Raw genomic sequence first — 24,118 nt, forward strand, 5'->3', positions numbered from 1 at the left:
TCAGCTATATGCCATCAGCTAATCTATGCCTTTTGTTCTGCCTTGCACCACATTTCAACAGGTATCTACACTTACTATGCTGATGCGCCAAATTTTGACAAAATATCATCCAAGCCAAAGGACAAAACCAACAGGCACCCCCCACCCCCACTAGGCACACCCAACAGCAGGGCTGTACATCGCACATGCTACAATAGAAATCAGCTTGTGCGATGGATGATTTACCAACGTAGCACCGGTGCGATAAAGTTTTGCATATGGCAATACAATGTATGCATGTGAGACTGGGATGCTTGTTTGAATTGTGCCTTGTACTGTGAGAGTGGAATTCATGTACTTTAATTTCCACTTGGTAGTTGTAGCGATGAAGTACCCAAACAATCCACCAACACCTTGCAAAATTGTATGTGTATAGAACCATCTAGTGGCGCATTTCATGGATGCACAATTAGCCTATTCATTTTCACCAGTGGTCAGGATTAAGACTGCATGTCGCTACAGGTATTCCACTCGTGCAATGACAATAAAGTTGAATATAATGTAATTCCTACAGCACGGGCAAGAACCTAGTAATGACCTGGGAAAGCTTGGGCTGAGTCTAATGTGCAACTCTGATTGCTCACCATGGCACACCTCCACACCCACTAAACACACTTCCACACCCCCCAGGCACACCTCCACACCCACCGGGCACAACCTCAGGCACATCAGGAACACCACCACACCCATGTTGAGGGGCAACAAGACTTAGCTTTCTCAGCTCAACAACTTACCAACAACTTACCAAACCATTGTTTATGACGCAGTTGGCACATGATGATGCCCGTAGGCCGCCCGGGCGATTCAATCCGCATAAATTGTACATTTTCTGAAAGCTGATGATGTGAGGATGTCATTTCACTCCCATATTGAGGGGGCACAAGACTTAGTTTTCTCAGCTCAACAACTTGAATGTCACTATACCATACCATTGTTTACGACGCGGTTGGCACATGATGATGCCCGTACGCCGCCCGGGCGATTCAATCCGCATAAATTGTACATTTTCTGAAAGCTGATGATGTGAGGATGCCATTTAACCCCCATGTTGAGGGGGCACAAGACTTAGTTTTCTCAGCTCAACAACTTGAATGTCACCATACCATACCATTGCTTACGATGCGGTTGGCACATGATGATGCCTGTACACCGCCCGGGCGATTCAGTCGACATAAATTGTACATTTCCAAAAAGGTGATAATGTGGGGATGTCATTTCATCCCCATGTTGAGGGGGCACAAGACTTAGTTTTCTCAGCTCAACAATTTAAATTTCACTATACCATACCATTGTTTATGACGCGGTTGGCACATGATGATGCCCGTACGCCCCCCGGGCGATTCAGTCGACATAAATTGTACATTTTCAGAAAGCTGATGATGTGGGGATGTCATTTCACCCCCATGTTAAGGGGGCACAAGACTTAGTTTTCTCAGCTCAACAACTTGAATGTCACTATACCATACCATTGTTTACGACGCGGTTGGCACATGATGATGCCCGTACGCCGCCCGGGCGATTCAATCCGCATAAATTGTACATTTTCTGAAAGCTGATGATGTGAGGATGCCATTTAACCCCCATGTTGAGGGGGCACAAGACTTAGTTTTCTCAGCTCAACAACTTGAATGTCACCATACCATACCATTGCTTACGATGCGGTTGGCACATGATGATGCCTGTACACCGCCCGGGCGATTCAGTCGACATAAATTGTACATTTCCAAAAAGGTGATAATGTGGGGATGTCATTTCATCCCCATGTTGAGGGGGCACAAGACTTAGTTTTCTCAGCTCAACAATTTAAATTTCACTATACCATACCATTGTTTATGACGCGGTTGGCACATGATGATGCCCGTACGCCCCCCGGGCGATTCAGTCGACATAAATTGTACATTTTCAGAAAGCTGATGATGTGGGGATGTCATTTCACCCCCATGTTAAGGGGGCACAAGACTTAGTTTTCTCAGCTCAACAACTTGACAACAATGTCTAATTAATTAACAGCCTAATAAACAATAAACAATACTATACAAATCATAACACATAAGAAGCTTCATAAACTAAACGTATTTTTGAACATTTAACCAGTTTTTTCCTAATAAATTATTTATTTCACATAGGTTTATGTTATAGGTTATAGGGTTAGTCAAATCAAAAGTTTGTTTCATTATTCTGAACGATCTCCATTAAACCCAAGGTTAGCGGTACTTTTATTTTGAAACAATGGCTAACTCTTAGCCGCCTTTGCTAGCAATAGATACATCCGGCACGGACATTCTATTTTCGCTAGGTTCACGCTGCTTGTCGCCATCGTTCCACCGGAAACAGCTGAGCAGTATTAAGTAGAACGCGGAAGCGATTGTGACTGATTGTGCAAGTAGCCAGAGCCCTTCTAAGGAGAGCCTCCCCACTCTCTATTAATCCCATACAAACCGAATCTGGCTGCAGTTCACCAGAGTTCACCTAGATGGCGATCGCGGGCGAGTCCAAAATACATGGGGTCCTATGGAGCTACATGGCTACATTTGTTGTTTTCACCTATTTAACAACTGAAACCCTCAGATTTTATTTTATTTTTCGCAAAATGGATATGGATTTTCAATCAAAAGTGAAATAATCCGGGAGTCATGTCCTTTCGTTTTCTTACAGGTTGGGTCGTTGTTGCCCATAACACGCTAGCATTGATGCTATGCTATGCTATGATCATGCTAATGAATGACGTCATTGGCACGTTTGAAAGGCTTTTTAGAACAATTAAGTGACTTTAAAAAATATAATACTCAACCAAGTGTATTGTCTTTGCCTCCCCTTTCGAATACAATATTCAAATTACTTGAAAAAAAATTATATCCCGAGAAAAGTGGATTTTGAGGGGTACAGCTCCATAGACCTCCATTCATTCTGGACTCGCCCGTGAGCGCCCCTAGATGCAGTACCACACCCGAAGAGTTCCGAGAGTGAAGGTTCTCCCCTTATTAGACATTCTCTGAAGTAGCCCATTTCGCTAGAATAACGGAACTAGCAGCTATTCTATTTTCGCTAGGTTCACGCTGCTTGTTCACAGAACGCTGCTGTAGCCTATGTTGTATGTAGGATAGTTTTGGATGTTTAGGTTTAGGAAGGCACCGTAGCCTTTTGAGAGGGGTGTGATGTGATGGAGCATTGGAACAGTAGTCTACTGTTGAAGTTCATCATCTGACTAGGCTACATGGATTTAACGGTAGGTAGATATGCTCTCTTTACATTTTACTTGACACAACGGATAAAGGAGAGTTGAAGTCAGCACAGCACCATATGAACAATTCAACACTTGGAGAATGGGAAACCAAGGAGATATCAGAGATATGAGTCATCAATCAAACAACGTAGGTTAGCTAATATTTTGTTTATAAATCACTTATAGGAATGACATAGACACCCTGGCACCAAACATAGGCTATAGGCATAATTACATTATGAACTTCGATTCGGCCTACTGATACATGATATGGACGGTTTACCTTTGCTTATCCTAGACCTAGACAGTTGTGCTGTTGGGAAAGTAAAAATAATCTACGCGGACGGCTGCTACAATCACTTCGTAGATTTAGCAGTCAGCACTAGCACTAGTCAGCAGGGTTTGGTCAACATAGTTTGCGTTTGTAAATTGCCACTTGCTCCGAGCACACTAACCCTTCGTACATTCGGAATTTATCGTGTTTATTCAGAGCGTCACAGTAGTTTAGCTTGCATTTATGAACGCACCCGTAGTGAGTTATAGGCTAGTCCCAATAAAGACATTAGACATGTTGCTTTTGTTGTTCATACTCCTTTCATTGGGGCTTGTAGGCCCTACCGTTTAATTTGTGTCATTTAGGCCTAGATTTTAGAAGCATAAGACCGTAGTAGGCTACTATCGGAACATCATATAAGTGGAGTGTAGGCTACAGTTGGGACATCATGCCCACTTGAAACTAGTGGTGTAGTCTACGTGATACGCTGGACTATACTGTCTATAGGCTACCCATTTAAAACGCATCACCATCTCAGTATAGCCTACACACTTAAAATTGGTTTCCATATCAAAGAATCAAAAGTTGATCATAGCATGCACAGATCAACTGTGCTTTTGAATATATACCATCATGCTTCAGGTGACATGAATGTAAAAATCATGAGACACAAAGTATTTTTCCTTGACATAACATATCAAGTATGATCACATCATACTTTCGCAGATATGGGTAGCCACTCTCTTGAAAACGATATAGCATAACCCTAAATATAGATGGCTCTTACAATGACCAAAGCGCTTAATAGTAAAATTACACTGAAAATAACCTAGGCCTCAAAGGATATGATGTATCTGGTAAAAAAGGGTCATAACTTAGTACAATTGTTAAGGTTTGAATATTGTTTGATGATTGCTTGATTATTCAGTGATCACATAAGTTAACAGTAGTTTGTATTAGCTAGTCAAGCACTGCCCTAGTTCAACTTTTAAAAAGAGCACTGATCAAATGCTACTGGAGAGGAAGGGCAGAGAGAGAAGTAGTGCGTAATCTGTTTAGAATTCCATGGTATTCTGCAACATTCACCTAGCCTGGCGGGCCATCCTATCATTGAAATGTATAGTCTGGAATCGAACCATTCACCTCGCTTAATCCAAGGGGCGGGCAGAGAATTGTCTTTCAAACTGCCTAGGCATGCAATAGGCCAGCGCTACGACCATATCCGTATCCGGTCGGTAAAACGGCAAATACATCCTTCTTCGAAAGGAATGACTTAAGTGCATTGTGTTGCTCAACTTTCAAAAAAAGTCCAAGTCCTCCAAAGTTGACGCTAACGCCGATTCAAACAACCGCTCTTCGTTCGCCATAGCCACCTTCTTTGTTGTTCACCGTCGCAGGACTGTCGTTATCCTGTTAAGCCCGCCTTAAGACTCTCTAACAAAATAGAGCGCTGTGATTGGATGACGTCCACAGCGTCAGCCAATAGAAATCCCTATGGTTTGATACTAGACGTACAGGCTGAGCAAATTAATTTGCCGCCGCTAGGGTGCGTCTGGATTTCTAGGCTAACATTCACCTCCAGTCAGCGATGGCTCAAGAGAGGATTATTGTGCAAGTCTTGTGTTCTCTTCTAGTCAGGTTTCACTTAACTGAGAACAACTCACCTTTGGGCGGGGGGGGGGGGGGGGGGGGGGTCACTTCATCCACATGTGTATTTTTAAATCACACAGTGGTGATGGTGTGTCAGCTGTAACCCCTGACAAAAAATAACTATAGAAATCTTTATTTTGTATATTATTATTACAAGCATGATCACATCATACTTTCCCAGATATGGGTAGCCTTAAACTTATATAGTCTTGAAAACTATATAGCCTAGTTTAACAGATGGCCCTTACAATGAGCTTAACAGTAAAATTACACTGAAAATAGCCTAGGCCTCAAAGGGTAGCCTACCTACCAATTCATTGAAGCCCTTTTAAGGTGTGATGATTTTTTCGGCGCGCTCTATGCACGCGCATTACCTACAACCCTGGTCAACCCAACCCAAGTCTTTCAATCCTAGTGACGTCCCTGCTTGAAACCCCTTTTAAAGGGCCGTCAGAGCCCGTCTACGGAGAGCCTGTTCACCTCCCCATTGTACCAAAATTAGTTGCAGTTTCACCAAAGTTCCTCTGGGGGTGATCACGGGCGAGTGTAAAATGAATGAGGGTCTATGGAGCTACACAGCTAAATTTGTCTCTTTCACCTGATTGTCGTTGAAAAATCGCACCTTTGATTGTAGTTTCTGCAAGTTCAATATGGATTATAGGCTTAAAGTTGAACGAACGAGTACTTATGTCCTTTCAATTTCTTATAGGTTGGGTCGTTGTTGCCCATAACACGCAAGCATTCTGCTAATGAATGACGTCATTGACATTTTTAAAAGGCATTTAGAACAAATAAGCGACTTTAGAAAATATAATAGCCTAGTGTGTATTTTCTTTGCCTCCCCTTTCGAATGCAACATTTGAATTACTAGACAAAAATGTATATCTCGAGAATAGATTCTAAGATTCTACAGCTCCATAAACCTCCATTCATTCTGCACACGCCCGCGAGCACCCCTGCATTGGAATCAGAGTGGAACTGCAACTAGTTCAGAAGCCAGAAGTTTCCTGAGAGGGAAAGTTATCCCCTTATTAAGTTAGACATTCTCTGGGGCCGTTCTGTAACTCCAGTCATTTCTTTACCGATTTCTCACTTTTATTGTCACATTTTTCTCTACGTAGCTCCACCTACAGCTTTGGGGTGCATATTTCACAACTGTCGCTTTGGTGTTTTCGCTGGCTCTGCCATGATAATGAACATCTAAAAAATTAACATCTAATCTGTGTTACTAAATTGAAAATGTTGCATAGTTCCCCTTTGAACATGTAACCCGGTGATTCAGCCCTGCACACGCCTGGACTAGAACCTGCGAACAGCAGCACCTCGGATCGGGAGGCGAGTGTGCTGACAGTTGAGCTAAAAGCCCAGGCTACTAGCTTGCATGCCATCAGCACTCTTGAGGCGTCGGGGAGTGAGGTTTACCAACGTTCCACACGCACAGCTAAGCTAGCTGGCATCCGTTACAAACACACAGCTTTGAAATAATTGTGATGCTTAAATGACCTGTTGTGGCGAGAATGGTGGCTTTCCCTGCTCCCTCTACCATCTCCAAGTGGAAAACAATCCTTGCAAGATCTGCACTAGCGTCCTGGCAGTGTTCTTTATCCGGAAGTCCCGTGAGAAGCGAGAATGAGCGAAAAAAAAAATTCTCTTGACATACACCCGTCCCCATCAAGCACTGGTTAGTCTTACTGGCTAGCTATAGTGGCTTCTTTTTTTAGATGTCATCATGGCAGAGCCAGTGAAAAAAACAAAGAGGCTTGTGAAATATGGAGCCCAAAGCTGTAAGGGGAGCTCTGTAGAGAAAAATACAACAGCAAAAGTGAGAAATTGGCGAAAAGATGACTAGTTACAGAACGGCCCTTTTAATTGAAAATATTGCATAGGTCCCCTTTAAATGTCTTGCGTGCGCAGCAAGCCCAAATTGTGAGTTTTGCTCTGCACATGCGTATTAGTGTCCTCTTTGAACTTGAACATTCCATTTGTACTGTTCGCCATATCGGTTCCTGTGTATCAAATAAATATATATTCCTGTTTTATTCCTTTTAAGCAGTGCTAATTTGAATTACATGAATGAATTTAAATTAAAATACTTATTAATAATTGTTATTTTTTTCTTTATTAAATTTAGCAATGAATGGTTAATTAACTTTACGTCATTAAAAATGGGTGTCTCAATGGTACCATGGTATTGTCTCAAGTGTACTCCATATGGGTACAGAGACACAGTTGAGACAAAAGTGCACCTTATGTTTTTGAGCTAATTGTGGAAAATATCAACTACTTATGGATATTATTGGTTGATAATATCTTCGTCTACAAACTAAAGAAATGTCATATAGAATGTCATGTTACATTCTGTACAAGTCATATTATCATCAGAGAAACAGTCTTTATCTTTGTTAGCAGAATTATCTTTGATTAATCAAATGGACAGGGGTTTTCCTCATCAGGAGAAGAGCTGTAAGAGAACAGCCGAAGCATTCCCTTCCCACCATGTTGGTATCAAGAACTCTTCGCTTTTGTTGTCAAAGGTAAGCACTTAGTATAAGTGTCACATGTTAATAAAAAGCAAAAGGCACCATTAACAAGATTTGTTAGTTTAGTTTATTGGTTGTCACTGGGATGCAGAGCTAGAGTTCAGTAGGCTGACAGCCGCTGGGAAGAAGCTTCCTCTGAACCTGCTGGTTGGGTTGCGAAGAGACCTGTAACGCCTTTAAAGCACGCGAGGACAGCTGCCTGGGCTAGTTTAAATATGAGTATTAAATATGTCAGTCCAAACCTCAGTCAGCTGCACAGGCCCTGAGCATGTGTCCAAGGATACCATCAGGACCAGCAGCCTTACATGCATTAGTCCTGCTCAGTGCCACACACACATCGGTGGTGGAGAGTGTGAGGGGCTGGTGATCTGCGGAGGCCACAGCCTTGATGGCCACTGTCAAAGCGGCCATACAGTAGAAGTAATCTGGATAACCAGAAGCTTGCATCATGCTGAACGAACTTCTGGGCCAAAACTCTCACAACCGGAAAACAGCTAGAGACGCCCACTGATCTCACTTCCGTTGTGTTCATGGGGAAAGTTCCTACTGAAACCAGTGCGAAATGGCTGCTGATACAAACATAATTGAAGCATGTTTAGAGTCGATTTCTGAAGAAATTGAAGTTCGTATTTGCTTTAAACCTCTACAGAAATTATGTCTCGAGCAAGGGCTAGCCAGAGATGGCTACAAAGGCAAACTAAACACCATCGTTTTGGTTGTTACTCCGCTGTTGGTGGTATTTTCATAAAAAACACCCAGTACATGTGCATCCTCACAAGGTCTGCCCCCTCTCCGAGAAAAACTTTGAAATCAGAGACATTCCCCCCGCCCTAGTTTCCCCTGAATCCAGGCGTATTCCTCTAGACCAGTGGTTCTTAAACTTTTTGTGCCATAACTTAGTAACTTCATACTTCAACTTCATGCTTTGTATCTAAATGTCTCCAGAGTGTAGCGCTGTAGCTGCCTGGCTACTTTAGCTGTTGGCTTCTCCTTTACCAATGTAGCTTGTACCTTGATGGTTCAAACTATGGTTTTGGGAAACACATCAAAACTGTATGGTTCTAACTAGTTCCTTTTGGAAAATGTACCCCTGCTTAGTTGTTATGAGAACATGATCACAAAATCTAATGAAAACATTCTTAAATTCACTAGGGGCCCTATCATGACATTCTAAAGTGCTCGTCACTCATCAAAAGTCTATTCAAATTTAGTAGGATGTCCAGTTCACATTGGGAGGGGTTTCGTTATCAAAAGTGGAGCGCATGGCGCAACAAGGTGTTCCTAGGTTTTTTAATCAGTCATATGGGTGTGTTTGGGGCGTAACATCATTTAAACCAATGAGAATGACATCTGGCATTCCCTTTAACGGCGCAAAGCGCGATATGTCAAATAAATGCATCGGCATTTTGGCATTCAACGGCGCATTTGAAGGAGGCTGCTTGCGAGACCGTATGAAATAGTCATTCTTAAACCATGCATTACTAAAACCTAGCATAGCCTTCATGCATTTGCACTCGTCTATTATTTGAACTCATTGGCAAAGTGAAACTAACTTCACCAAGGTGTCAGTCAACGAAGACAGTTATATGCAGTTACTTTCACTATTGACTGACAATGGGTTACCATCGAAAACATAGGCTGGAAAAAGCAACACTTACCCTAATATTGCTCAAATGACTGAATAAAACAACATTTATCCTGCAGAGGAGTTGCTTATATCTCGTGACAGTGCGTCTTCAGCTGTGCTCCATACGTGTCTCTCGCCTCTCCCCTAATCACTTTTAACTGTCATTACCAATTTGCAAATGATGGTGAATAACTACTCATCATGAGATATAATTAGAATAACTACTCAGTATTTCGTAATATCTTTATTCTAATTATGTTTCCCATTGTAATCGTGCAATTTGTAATGCTTTGCATGGACGTGCGCTGGTGTGCGTTCATGAATGATAGGATGGTGCGTGCACCTGCCAATATGACTGTTGACATGCGCTCTTAAAATAGCATATGAACAACTCGCCATTGACTTCTGACCAGGTTTAGGTGGTGTATGATAGCGATTTTTAGACAACGCGCCAGGCCCCTCCCTAGGTTGTTAATTGCCACACCCCTGGTCGCAATGTTTAAAAAATAAACGTGCAAAATACCGAATTAAGCTTTGCGCGGGTGAATAACGAGCTTTACGCCATGCGCTGGAGCCCAAAATACAGTTTTACATCATGATCATATTTACATCATGACTAATTCTGTAGTTAATGCTTTTGATTTAACATTTTGACTGTGATGTATTGCCACAGGCGTTTCCTTGTGCCTCTCATCGTTCTAGCCTTTGCCTCGCCCTGGGTTCTGAAAGGGGTGGTTTTTAACACCAACCCAAAGCCTTATGAATGGCCTGTGGATCCCAAACATCAAGAGGTAACGAGCATTTATGGTTTCACATGTTACGAGTAAATTTGTGGTGAGAATTTTGTTAGCATCAATATGGAAATTACCATGGAACAGTGCAAATAATTTAATGGATTAAATTACTTAAAATAAATTATAGTTGCAAAAGTAATAGCAGCAGACTTAGTGATATAAAACAGATAAGATGTTTTTTGGGGGAAAAACTGAGGTCCTTTGCACTAAACCATTTTCTAAAAATTTTCCAGTTGGTGCATACCTATGTGCGAAGTGTCTTAACAAGAGAATGCAGACCTACTTTTGCCCGGAAAAGAATTGAGGCTCGGATTCCCACAACCACCCCAGTGATAGAGCCTTTTCTCTGGAGAGAAACCAGTTCAACGGATACAGTTTTCCAATATCCCCCTCCCTTTGGATTTCTGGACCTGCAGGACAAGCTCATGGAGGTCCTGAGGCGTCTGCCGCCCTCCCCCACTCAGGAACATCATGGGAAAGATTGCCAGCGATGTGTGGTGGTTGGCAATGGAGGGATCTTACGTGGGCTGGAACTTGGAACACTAATTGACCAATTTGACATGGTTATTCGGTAGGTACCCCTTTCCCTTGTTAAATCATATGGTTAAACAGTATGTTGATTTTTGTTACTGATATAGTAAATAGTAAATAATTTACTAGGAAATAATTGGATATGGCAAATATCGAAAATCGAGATATTGATTTCACTCTGAGACATGCTTAAAGCACTGAGACTCAAAACAAAATCATGCTGCATTTCTGCTACAACACAAATGTATTCAAAGCGACACATTGTCACTTTGAATACATTTAACGCCTACAGTATATGGACAAACGTAAATGGGAGATGCTATGAGTTTTGCACCAATCAATAGAGAGGGTTAGGCCTACTGTAATAATTTATGGAGAGGATGGATGGATTGTATATTTCAAATTATTTGCTAAATTTATTTTTGTATGATATAAGCATTTATTTCTCTCCCACTTTGGTACTTCAGATAAGAGATAGATAGATAGATAGATAGATAGATAGCTAGCTTACTTTATTCATTCCCAAAGGGAAATTATGGCAGCAATTAATAGTATTAACATATATCACACATATATACAAAAATAATACAATTATGATAAGACTATGTGCAATTGAATGTAAACTTTGCATTGTCTCTCAGAATATGCTTCTCCCCTCACGGCACAAAGGGAAGTTATTGTAAATAGCAGGAATGATTGTCTGTAATGGTCCTTATTACAGCGAGGCTGAAGCAACCTCCAGCTGAAAACACTCTGTTGTCTGACCAGTAGTTCATGCAGCGGATGTGAGGTGTTGTATCAATCTTAAATAATTCTCTTTCCTCAGGGTGTGTCCCTGACCTTTTCAATACAGCCAGTGTCCAGCCCCTCCTAAAAAAACCTGGCCTTGATCCTTCCATTCTAAAATACTTTCGTCCAATCTCTAAATTGCCCTTTATCTCCAAAATTCTGGAAAAGGTGGTCTTGATGCAACTTTCTGAAATTTCAGTCAGGTTTTCGTCATATGCATAGCACTGAAACTGCTCTTATCAGGGTAACCAATGATCTACTAATGGCAGCTGATTCTGGTGAGCACTCTGTTTTGGTGTTGCTGGATCTCACCGCTGCTTTTGATACCATTGATCATGCTATTTTAATTAGAAGACTAAGAATGGGTTGGCATAACGGGTCCTGCTTTGGACTGGTTCATATCCTATTTATCCAACAGGAAATTTTTTGTTTCAATAGGTAATTTTACTTCCTCTACCTCAGCTATTACTTGCGGTGTTCCCCAAGGTTCAATTTTAGGACCAATATTGTTTTCCCTGTATATGTTACCTCTAGGCCACATAATTCGCCGCCATAACATATCATTTTACTGCTATGCTGATGACACACAGCTGTACCTCTCAGTCAAACCAAACATGCTTAAGAAGCTAACTGTACTGCAGGATTGCATAGCTGATGTGAAAGACTGGATGTCTCAAATAAAATCCTCCTTATTACCTATAAAGCATTACATGGTTTGGCACCTGACTATTTAACAGATTTATTAACCCCCTACTGTCCAGCTCGGCCCCTCAGATCCTCCAGCCTGGGACTTTTAGTTGTTCCAGAAAGTAAACTGTCAACTAGTGGTGACCGATCATTTGCAGTTAGAGCACCCAAGCTTTGGAACAGCCTCCCTTATAACATCAAATCTGCACAATCTGTGGCTGTTTTCAAATCTAGTCTAAAGACCCACTTATATAAAATTGCTTTCCTTAAAGTGCCCATATTTTGACTATTTTTCAACAAGTTCAAATAGGTCTTTGAGTTCCATAAAACATGTTTCAGAAGTTGTTTGGTGGAAATAGCGTGTAGGAAACGATTGTTACCTACCTCTATTACCCTCTGTTTCAGCCCCTTCCAGAGTGTGCTGTTTTCTGCTGCTCATTACATATTCATGATCTGCAGCTAATTTGGCCACGCCCAAAGCTTCTAGAATCTTTGCCCACGCCCCACTGACTCTTACCACTACTACTACGTTAACTTTCACATGGACATGGCGGCAGTAGTTCAACCATACATGTTCGAACCAGAATCTGATCCTGAAGGAGGGGAGTCTCCTGCACTACCCTAGACTCAGAGAATTCAGCAAGACGCTTCTAAATGGTTAGTGAAACTTTCTATTTTTTTGAAACTTAGATAGTCAGTGTTTAGCCCGTGAAAGCTAAGTTAGGCTAGTCTAGCTATCGATAGTGCCAGGTCAGGCACTATTATGAATTATTATTCATTATTTATTAAACTTAATGAATTTGTATTCACACAGTAGTAAACTATATTGTGCTTCTTGTTCACTAAACGTGAAGTTATGTCTTGTAAACACCCCGCTGCTTCAAGCTTCGCTCGGTTGGCAGATCCTGTAACCTGCTCTAACTTATAATATTTAATAACGTTAACGTTAGTTTTTTTCACTGTACTGAGTGTTCCTAAAGTACAGTAGTATTTTTCTGTCATACTTATGAGACTTGCATGTATGCGCTTGATATATTGGTGTATACTGATGTGTTCGCATTGTAAACTTGAGAAAGTCTAGCCTAGCACTACTTACCATTCACCTACTTACGTCAGGCTGAGAAAAAGTACTAGCTAGCTGGAGCACGCTCGTTCAAATGTAATCGTGGGTGCTATTATTGGGTAAAAAATACCAGGTTTATTATTTCTTTAGCTTTATTCATGCATGACCCCTTTTGTATTTGTTTGTTTAGGTGCACATGTGGAAATTGTGCAACAATGCTGTCAGAGCCTGAGAATTTATGCTGCCAGGAGGTACCACAGGTAACATGATCTTTCCTATACTTATGTCAGCAATGTATGATTGCAGACAAGATGCCACTGCAGATACTTACCTTATGCATAACAGGTTACAAGACGGCTGCAGCAGCTGGATGAAAGGCCTCCATGTATGATAGGCAAACAGGTTCTAAACCTGGACGGTCTAAATGTGTTCTCACTGCAGAATGCATGCAACATTTACAGGGCTGACTACGGTCCTTTACAGTTATGGGGAATAGAGCAGTGAGTTATCTGTAATAACCTACTTACATTCACTGTTCATACAACATAATAAAGCAAATATAGTCTGCCAAAGCCTCTTTCAGATTTTTTTCTTGAACATAGCCAAGTATTTCCTTAGCAAACTGTATATTACACAAATTCACATGAAGCATTTTACACATGCAATAAACATTTATTTACCACTGTCATTGTACATAAAAATACAGTATTGAATGATTCACTGATTCCAAATTAGACATACATTATAAAACCTTTTGACTAGCAATGTTCATTTTTCTCAGTCGTTACAGGTATTAAGCCTACAGAAGTTTTGTGAGCTGGTGCTGGGGCTTCCTTGGTAGAAAGATACGGGTAGTGATCGCCTCATGTGTCGTGACGGGAGTTTCCTGACGCCCATGGAAGATATGTAGGCTTCAAACTCCCGCCCCTTGATTGAATCTTGAGACATAGCTGGCGATGACCTCCTCCTTGTCTGGATGCTCATATTGTGAAGACAGGTCCGGCGGGATGTTTATCTTCAGAATCTTGTCTCCATACGATGATGGGTCAACAAAGACTTCCTCCATGATCATGTCCATCAAATCAACATACCCTGTGCAATACACATACACACAAAAAAGTGAATCACTAGTATAATTTACTACATTATTCAACAACTGTTCATTTTGCACATGAGATTTTGTAGTTTCTCAGGTATTTAAATACGTTTGTTTGGTTTTATTTATTGTGTTGAAAGCACTGTTGCAGTAATTTGTCATGTACAATGTAAATGTTTGTTTTTGTGTAAAAAAAAAAAAAAAAACTTACGGAATGTAGCATCTGTCTTCACTGGTCTGGCTCTGCACTCTCCCTTCCTGGATTTTGGAAAGCGCAGTTTGTAAAGAGGATCCCCTGAAGATGTGGTGGCTTGTCCTCGATTAGCATTCTCATTATAATGCAGTGCAGCCAGTCTTGGACAGTAAAAAGAAAATCAGACATGAAGACAATTTCAAGGAATGGGCAAATATTATCAAAGAATAAACAGTTTCATTTACCTGCACAGCATTCCCAGATATGGATAGACCATGTTTTTGGGTGCGAACCGCAGAATGACACTATGGAACGCCTCCAAAGAGGACGTCTGATAGTGGGGACCGAGTTTGGCAATATCCTTCAGGACAGTCTTCTTGGTCAGCTCCTTTTTCTAGATTGTAGAATGCAGGAGTTCCTGCAAGACAAAAAAAATATATATAGTACATATCATATTTTTGGTAATGACCAAGAAGACAGTTGTGTGCCAACACTCTTTCTTTCAGGGGGCTCAGTCTGGCAACCAATATATTTTGTAGCTGGTCTTTCTTCTGTATGTAATGTTTATGATGTACTGGCCTATACAAAAAGAGAAATGACATCAACTTCATCTTACATGTATGCCAACAGCTACATCAAAAAAAAGGATCACTAATAAATACTAGCTGCTACACAAGAGAAGAAACTAATTACAAATAATGGTTGGCTTTGAGTGTAAATTGTCCAGTGATGTAGCAATTTCAACCATACACTCGTTCTACCCTGGACAACACTAACATATTCCAGTTCAGAAAACATTTCCAAACGCATTATTTTAGCAAATTCCCCGAAACCGCCGAGGATGTGTACTGCATGACCGATTTTGTCACAGGGTTTGAATGTCGAGACAATGCAGATTGCTAAGCTAGCGGTTAGCGTTGCCTTGTACGGTGGCAAAACACTACCTACTTGGTTAGTTTAGCAAAACACTGCTTGGTTAGTTCGTGTAGAATTGCAAAATAAACACAGGTAAATACGTGCACAATTTGACATCTCCCTTATACATGAATTAGCTGCTAAAAAGATCAGAAACATATGTTTGGATTAGGGGCGAGCTAGGCCTAGCTACTGTATCTTCTGATGTGGTGGGCAAAAATCTACTGTAGCTTGACGACCAAACTTGTAATCTCGCCCACACACACACTTGTTTTAAACTGACTTTTTGTTGCGCAACCAATTACAGCATAGAAATATTTTACAAATGCACAACTTTCGAAAGTTTCGCTGGACAATGGCTTTGCAGGAGAAACCAAGCAGACTTGTAAACTAACTAATGTTAGAAGCTAGCGCTAGCGGTTAGCCGCCTCGGTGTCAATGGCAAAACACTGCTACAACACACACGAGTTTACCCTAATTTACAAATGAAATTGTATAGAACTAGCAGCTACTTACATGTTCCTCATCTGCAGGTATTTCGCGCAAAGTTGGAACTGCGCCGTCGTTTAAGATGAGTTTCCCGGCTAATCCTGCCTTGTACTGACAGTAGTTTGAGAAATAGTCAGTCTCGAAATGATTGTTGCCAGTTTCTTGCCAACTGTAGCAGGGATATTGCCATCAAAAATGAACTCAATCCATGCCGCTCTTCTGTCCTCTTCGGCTGGGACACGATGTAGTGTTTTGTGCTCTTTTGTACAGCCAACAACAGAGCATTTCGCATGGGACTTCGACATGGTGTCTAACCCGAACCAGTGCTTCCAAATCGGTAACAAAATGGCTGCTATCCGAGAAGTTTACTGCTGAACCTGGTGGGTGGAGACACTGTACGTATGCTCTGAGGGGGTGGGAATATTCAAATATTTCGGTTTGTGACGTAGAAAACCCGTGGCGATTTTGAACAGCTCACCCAGAGGCTGAAGGTGGGATCAATTCTGAAACCTGTATCTCACTCAAAACAGCATGGATGGTTTTTCTTACAAGTTTGTATGCATGTGGAAGCACCAGAGACACACAATAACACCCCAAATCCCAGAAAAAGTGATTTTTGCATAATATGGGCACTTTAAATAGTGAATGATTCCACTCATGTCTCTGCTAATTTATTATCATTATTATAATTTCTGTTTGTTTATTTTGTCTTGGGTACTATACTGTATACCTTTTTCTATTTTCTTTTTTATATATATTTAGTTAAGTTTGTGTTTGGTTTGGATAAGTTTGGTAGTTTACTATTTTATCATTTGTATTATTATTACTATTATTATTATTATTGTTGTTATCATTACTATTGTTTTGTTTTTTTGCTTTGTTTTGTTTGTTTGTTTGTCTGTAGAGCACTTTGTGCTTTGTGCTTGAAAAGTGCTATATAAATAAATGTTATTATTTTATTATTATTATATTGTCCATAATGCAAAGGAGTTTTTGCAGCATCCTTCTCAACTACCACAGGGCTCAAGTGTACTTCCAAGCATAGAGCCAGCTCTTTTAATAAACTTGTTGAGTTTTTTTGATAAGAGAAAGACCTTGAATGACCAGCAACATTTATTACTCTGTTTTGCACCGGGCTAAGCAGGTCCACGTGTATTCAACTGCTTAGTGCTTAGAGCAATACGTAACTGTTTATGATTCACAGATAATGTATCTGTAATTTTCTCTGAACAGGAGCACTTTTTGTGGTTATATTCAAGATGGCAAAACATTTTCAAAAAGCCATGAGGATCATATCAGAACTGTTATGATCCACTTGCCTAATCCATTAAGTTATGCAGGCAATTCTAATTGGACCACCTATAGAAGTGTCAGAAATATAATGTAATCTCTTATTGGTTGAATCATTAGATAACTGAGTATTTTTTCCCCAGACTGAACAGTGGTCCAGTGCGAAATTTCATTAAAGATGTGGGTAACCATACCACCATTCGAATGAGCTACCCAGAGGGCAGTCCAAAGGTCTGGGAGGACATGGACCCAAAGCTGAAGTATGTGGCTGTGATCTATAAATCTGTGGACTTCAATTGGCTCAATGCCATGATTACCAAACAGAAAGTGGTGAGTATTATCCTGGCATCAACAGCACACTTTAAAAAGCAATATTATGAAAGTGCAGAAGATGAACTTCGACTCAGGGAGGATATTCCTGGTGTATGTACTTTTGTAGAACCTTGTTCCCACTTCTCTATTTTTCTAGTTTTGTTGTTGGTGTTTGTTTGTACACGAGGGCCCCTTGCAGGTTTGATTGTAGCATGCAGAAGTGCAGCAAGCAGAATAAATCAAAGCGATTTAATGATTATGGGTAGTATGAAACAGAAGTCCATCAATCAAATCAGCTGATCTGTTCAGTCCCTAATACTAGATAGATAGATAGATAGATAGATAGATAGATATGCTTCTCCCCTCACGGCACAAAGGGAAGTTATTGTAAATAGCAGGAATAGATAGATAGATAGATAGATAGATAGATAGATGGATAGATAGATACTTTATTGATCCCCAAGGGGAAATTCAAACTACTAAAATACTATGAATGGCTTCCTCCCAATACACAGCCATTGTGGGACTGGCTGTTCTTCTGGCAGAAGGTGCCTGATGAAATCCCAATAAAGTTATCGCAGTTCTACGTCCTGAATCCAGAGATCATCAGGGAGACGGCCTTAGATCTATTGCAGTACCCAAAGCCAAAGTTCCGGCTCTGGGGTTGGGACCAGGTAGGTAGAATAATTCTATTCTCAATAGCCCCTTTCAGATATGAACTCAAAGACAATGCCCGGGTAATTGACCCTCACATACAGAAATCGCCCAGGTGGGACTTGTTCATACCGGGAGTAAATACTCCAGCTGGTTTAAGGGGAGGGGAGGAACCAGGGTTGACGCACAATACTACTGTATTGTCGGGGTATGGGGCACAATATAGGTTCATTATTAATGATATAATAATGCTAATATAAGGCAAGTCCAGATCATTGAAACTAAAAGAAGGTCTGAAAATGTGTTTTATTTTCTCTTTTCTCTTCTTCACCTTTTGTCCCACTTGCCCCAAGATGCACTTGCAATAAGAAGATCCAAGAGATTGAAAGTTGTCCTTTTAAGATCGTATTTTCTGTAGCACCTACGTTTGGCTGTTGTTTACATCCAGCTGAAACACTGTCTACATAAAGGCTATCACGACAATCTGGACATAGCCTACGGTTAAATAGTAATGCAATGGTTGCTATATTGGCTCAGAATTTGGCTTGCTTTTTGGCTGTTCACATAGTGGATGTGCATTACCGCGGTAAAATTGGTTTTATGTTGGACATTTACATTTTAAATTCTATATACAAAGTGTTTTGTGTTATATTGGCAGGTATAAACATATACAAATTGGTTTGGCACAAATTTGTCTGTTTTAGCCAGTGCTAAATGGATCAAATCTGTTAAATATCCAATGGCCAATATAAAACCAACTTTACCGCTGTATTTGCATAACACACAGTTCCCAGGTCCTACATGGGAACTTCCTGTCTTTGCAAATTAGCGCCAGTCTGTCATGAACAAGAATTAATGGATGAACTTCATTATTATAGTCATAGCCTTATACAGTTAAGCAATGGGGACACCATTAGCTTCACACAGCAAAGGTGTGAATCGCCCGCGTTTTACCCTTTTGTGTTCAGACATACCCGCACCCGCGGAACCTCTGCACTTAGTACTACAGGGCAGTGTAAGACCCGGGTGATTTCAAGGTCAAATAATTCGGACATTTGTGTTCACACATACAGCGTGACCTCCGGATGATGTCCAGGGTATATCTCAAAGGGGCTAATGTATGTCCTCAAAAGGAAAAAGAAACAGGAAATCCTTGCGTATGTAATGCATGAAAGAATCAGCAATATATCACTCTTAGTTGAAGAGAAGAGTGTTTGTGAACCATATATGATGTCATTGCAGACATTCCCAAAATCAGGTTGTTGGTTGATGAAGCCTTATATCACAAAGGAGTAAAAATAGTAAATAGTGTGATTTCCTGTCATTACAGAACGTGCCGACCCTGGGTATGTCTGCTCTTAACCTGGCATCCTACTTGTGTGATGAGGTGAGCCTAGTTGGCTTTGGCTATAACCTCAGCCAGAGGGAGGCGCCGCTGCACTACTACGACAGTCTGCCCATGTCCGCCATGCTGACCCAGGAGATGCATAATGTGGACCAGGAACGGGCACTCCTCCAGAGCCTAGTGGCAGAGGGCACCATCACAGATCTCACAGGGGGTATCTACTGCAGTTTCTGCCCCAGCTGATGCCACCTCTCTTGACTGCCCAGAGCAGTTCTGCCCCGTCGGATGGTTAATGTGGAGGCGTACGTTTTCAAAGCCGTGTGTTTTGGCCAAGATGGCCAAGATGACCTGAGATACGTTCAAATTCGCAAACAGGCGAACATTTGCAAAGACTCGCAAACAGAGGAGGAGGTAGTATGAGCATCCAGTGGAGCTGGACGTGGGCTTGACCAAGGTAACAATGCAATCACCGCTACAATGGAATGGTAACACCAAATCGTTCCAATTTAACTCTTTAGAAAAACATTTTCACCACAAACGTTCGCCAAAGTTTGCCGAGTTTGAACGCACCTCTGTTGTTGAGATAAGTGTTAGAGGAGGGAAAAACCCTGTAGTCCTGTTTTAATATGATCTCATCATAATATTTCTTGGAATCAAGGATGGGAGCATTTTGATATATTGATCAACTCAATAAACACAATAGGGCTGTAGTCTGACTCCAAGAGGCATGTCTGCATGTTGAAACAATATAGTTAGACTACAATTTCATTCTCATTTTAATTGTAATGTTTTAGAGTGAGCGCTATACTCTCACTGCTGCTGCCTTACTGTCTTCATGAGTTTAGGTTGTTACTGTTTTTGTTTAGATTTTAAACTCATCCTTTTATATTTGTTTAGATTTTAACCTCATCCTTTTATATTTATATATGCAGCTAAGTCAGAAATTGTCTCATAGTTTTCACACTGGTGTTATGATTTTCATAAGGCAAATCAATAGATCTATAATGACTTGCAATATAGAAACATCTTATTCATAAAATGTATGATTAATCTCGACGGGAAAAAGGTTGACATTTTTGTACCTAGGTTCTACTCATGTGTGGTGCAAAGACTGTTTACATTAAGTGGTACTTACAAATGACATTGCTTAGAAATGTTTGCAGATGATATTGTCTAATGCAGCGGTTCCCAAACTTTTTTCCCCGCGGACCACCTTCTACATCCTGACTCGGCTCGCGTACCCCCACCATCCAACACATAAAAAAGTAACTCATTCTATTGACGCATTCCAGGCATCGTTGTTTAATTAGCCGCCCTACATGATAACATAATCAAATTGTGCAACTGGTCTATGAGCTCTCACGTTACAAAAAACAGTGGAGAACCACATTAGAATGGTTAGGTAGCATCTCACTGCAGACCACGCACTGTGGCTTTGGGCAGTCTGTCTCCCAATCCATCATACTTTAGCTTTCTTCGCGCAGTCTTTTATGTCTCGTTCTTTTATCCCCCTGCGCTCCATCTCCACCTTCATTAGTCTGCCCCCCATCCCATCCCATCGTTACCTGTGTCCTGCTCTGTTTCTCTCGCTTCTCCTCTTCGATCGCTTTAATTAGGCCTTTTGGACAGTGTCCCTGTTTTTAGGCAGTTTTCCATGTTTACGCAGCCTTCTACCTAGCCTATACTTCAACGAAACTAACGCGCCAGATATTCTGGCTGCCCGCAGGAAATCACGTGTAGCCTATTGTGTGTAGCTTATTTTTTAATGAAAACATACCCTATTATAGAGTTTACAAATGATTTCCTTTAATTTCACGTTTCCATATCATTATAACCCGATTCGAAATTATGTATTATTTATGAATTAATTAATCATTTTTAACTCCTTTCCGCCATTGCCCTTTTCATCTCGCGTACCCCCTAGTGGCAGCTCGCGTACCACCGGGGGTACGCGTACCACAGTTTGGGAATCCCTGGTCTAATGTATGTAGATTATAAATATATGCACTTTACAGTGTTTTCTGTTTGTATTTGGGAGAAACATGCATGCAACTTAATGTGAACTTTACTCAGGCCAGTGACTGTATAACCTACCCCTGGTTTAGATTATTTAAGCTCAACATTGAGGTGTGCGCGTGTGTGTGCGTGCGTGTGAGCGTGTGTGTGTGTGTGTGTCTGTTGAAAAAGGTGTAATCGGCCACTTGACCTGTAAATAATTGTAGACATGTACACTGTATGTCTCTGTGGCACTGTACGGTACGTCTTATGACCATTAGTACTTGATTGTTCTGAATCTGACTGTTTTTACCATAGTTTTATCATTTTGTTGTATCATTCCACTGTATTTATTTTAGGCCTTTATCATGTTGTACATCCTGCAGCGTTGCAACAAAGCTTTCATTTAAGCTTTACATCTGGGGGGAAACTAAGAATAAAAAAGATCTCACTTGTACTTGTCTTTTTGATCAGTGGACCTCAGGCCATCATTCCAGACCTATTAAGACTTTTTTACTGTACACTGTTTCAAAAAAGGACGCCACTGGTGTTGCTGCAGAATGATGCAGGCTAACAACTGTATAGTTGTACTTGTGACAAGGTTTTGGCAATATAGTATATTTTTACATTCCATTTCTGCAAAGGAAGTACCAATGATATGCTCTATCACTGTTATCCAAATAAACAAATGGCTGGAAGTTCCTGTTGAACTTGTGTGATGATTGTTTTGATCGAATATGTGACCTAGAATGTACACAATATTTCCTATGTTTGCAACAAAGACAACCTAAACATGTTTGGACTTGATACCATCTTTAACTTAATTAGTTTAACATAACAACAGTGACCACCATTGGAGTCGCCTCTCAAGCCAGTTAACACGTTAAATGATTAAGGCCACCTCAAATTCTGTTTTCATGAACAGTTGTACTCATTCTAGGATGTACTCGTGTCTCTGTGGCACAGTCTGTACGTCTTCTGACAATTAGTGCTTGATTGATGGAGTGGATACTGCTCTCAAATTCATGTGTCAGTTACTCAGGATTTCCATTTTCTCATTTTCTCATCTGTCATGGGAGCACTAATGTGCAAAAAGGGTGAATGGAATAACTCATAGCTGAGCATAAACTTATTTTGTTTGCATTCAACACATGTTTGTATTTGAGGGCCAAATACATTCTACTACAACTTCTAATAGAGCATTGTATTTCAGCTGAACATGCCATTGAACTGTCACCAAACTTGAATTTGAATGTCACACAAATTGTTAGTGCTTGTGTTGTAATAACATTGCTTTGCCAATAGATGGAGTGGATACTGCACTCAAATTCATTCATGTGTCAGTTTCTAAGGATTTCCTTTTTCTCATTTGTCATGGGAGCACCAATTTGCCATGAAAACACAGGACTATGCCATCTGCAAGTCCTTGTTTGAAGTTCACTTTTCAGAATTACTGAAAGTTCCGAATTTAAGTTATGACATTAAATGTTTTGGTTAAATCTCAATGATAGATTGATATAGGCACTCTGAACAAAATCCCAGAAGAAGAAAAAAAACAAAAGAACCTTAACAAATTCAATGAGCTACTTTGAGTGGAAGGCACACGGGAAGAGCTCCACTGTCATTTGTTGACTCCGTTCACAGCAGAGTGTTCACGGCTGATTTCAGATCGGAGCGATTCCTGGCCGTCTGCGTTTGCTTTCCCTTCACGCTGCCTTTTAGTGCAGACAGACAGAGGTTGTATATACAGGATACTAGTATTTCCTCTCCGGCTCCAGCCCCAATTTGAAGGACTGTAAAGGGCTGAATGCGTTCCAACTTCTGAGGGCGGCATGCCAGCAAACCAGAACGAACTGATTTTACTGAGGGAGACTTCTCAAAAAAACCTGCTCACTACCTTTCACTCCATTTATTCCGCTCACCATTCTTCATTTGACTCACTCAGATGCAGATTTCATTTGGGGCTGATTTTGAGAGGCTGAGTAACAGTTTGAGAGCAATGACAACACAGTCTGACAGTAGTTCCTGGACTGTAGGCAATTACATTTATGATAATGAGTGGGAACTTTTGAAGCTGGTCTTTATTTAATAGAGCAAATTGGATATGCTCTGGTGAATCAGTCTTTGTTTGGGCTTTGGTTTACAACTGGAGCTGTGAGGTCATCGGGCTATGCTGGTGATAGACGTGACCACTGACAGCTGTTTGGGCCAGTGCAACTCAGTGTGGTTGTGTGTGGAGTGCATTCAAATAGGAGTTAAGGACAGACAGCCAGTGTCATTCAAAAGACCATCTTGGTGTGTTGAGGGCACAGAAAGATCTCTGCTGCCCACATCTTACAGTTCTTGCATCTGTTCCAGTGAGGATCTGGAAATGTCCTTTGTGCATATACGACTCATTTTGTCCTGTCAGGGACTAGAATCCATAATGTTGTGATGGTAATGGGGTTATTGGACAGAGCGGTTTTCTTTTTAATATTATTTTTCATCTTAAAAATAAAACAGATGTTTTAAACCCATTTCAACACTTACTCAGGTACCAAAGCAGGGATAACACACATATGAGCTTGAAAAACATGTTTTTTCAGTTGAATTTTGAACAGGCTTAGCAGTAT

At 40.8% G+C, this 24,118-nt stretch overlaps 1 protein-coding gene and 1 long non-coding RNA gene across 3 annotated transcripts; both read left to right on the plus strand.

The window, feature by feature from the left end:
- The first annotated feature begins 3,065 nt into the window (after positions 1–3,065).
- st3gal5 (ST3 beta-galactoside alpha-2,3-sialyltransferase 5) lies at positions 3,066–22,216 on the plus strand. Of its 2 annotated transcripts, none has more exons than XM_076292582.1 (7): positions 3,066–3,265; positions 7,624–7,720; positions 10,027–10,144; positions 10,381–10,718; positions 17,344–17,530; positions 18,028–18,186; positions 19,497–22,216. In XM_076292582.1, exons 2-7 carry the CDS (start codon positions 7,683–7,685, stop codon positions 19,752–19,754), a joined length of 1,098 nt encoding a protein of 365 aa, XP_076148697.1. In that variant the 5' UTR covers positions 3,066–3,265; positions 7,624–7,682; the 3' UTR covers positions 19,755–22,216. The 2 variants fall into 2 exon arrangements, with proteins under 2 accessions (XP_076148697.1, XP_076148698.1); XM_076292583.1 differs by having other exon boundaries at positions 7,640–7,720.
- Positions 12,479–14,090, plus strand: LOC143132796 (uncharacterized). The gene is made up of 4 exons (XR_012988363.1): positions 12,479–12,811; positions 13,408–13,477; positions 13,563–13,717; positions 13,999–14,090. It is a non-coding gene; the product is annotated as an uncharacterized LOC143132796 (long non-coding RNA).
- Positions 22,217–24,118: the final 1,902 nt, after the last annotated feature.

This window comes from Alosa pseudoharengus, unplaced genomic scaffold, assembly GCF_046254945.1.
Source record: "Alosa pseudoharengus isolate Yale_2024_CS ecotype anadromous, Long Island Sound unplaced genomic scaffold, YU_APseudo_1.1 YU_APseudo_1.1_scf_19, whole genome shotgun sequence".
In the NCBI taxonomy this organism is placed as follows: Eukaryota; Metazoa; Chordata; class Actinopteri; order Clupeiformes; family Clupeidae; genus Alosa; species Alosa pseudoharengus.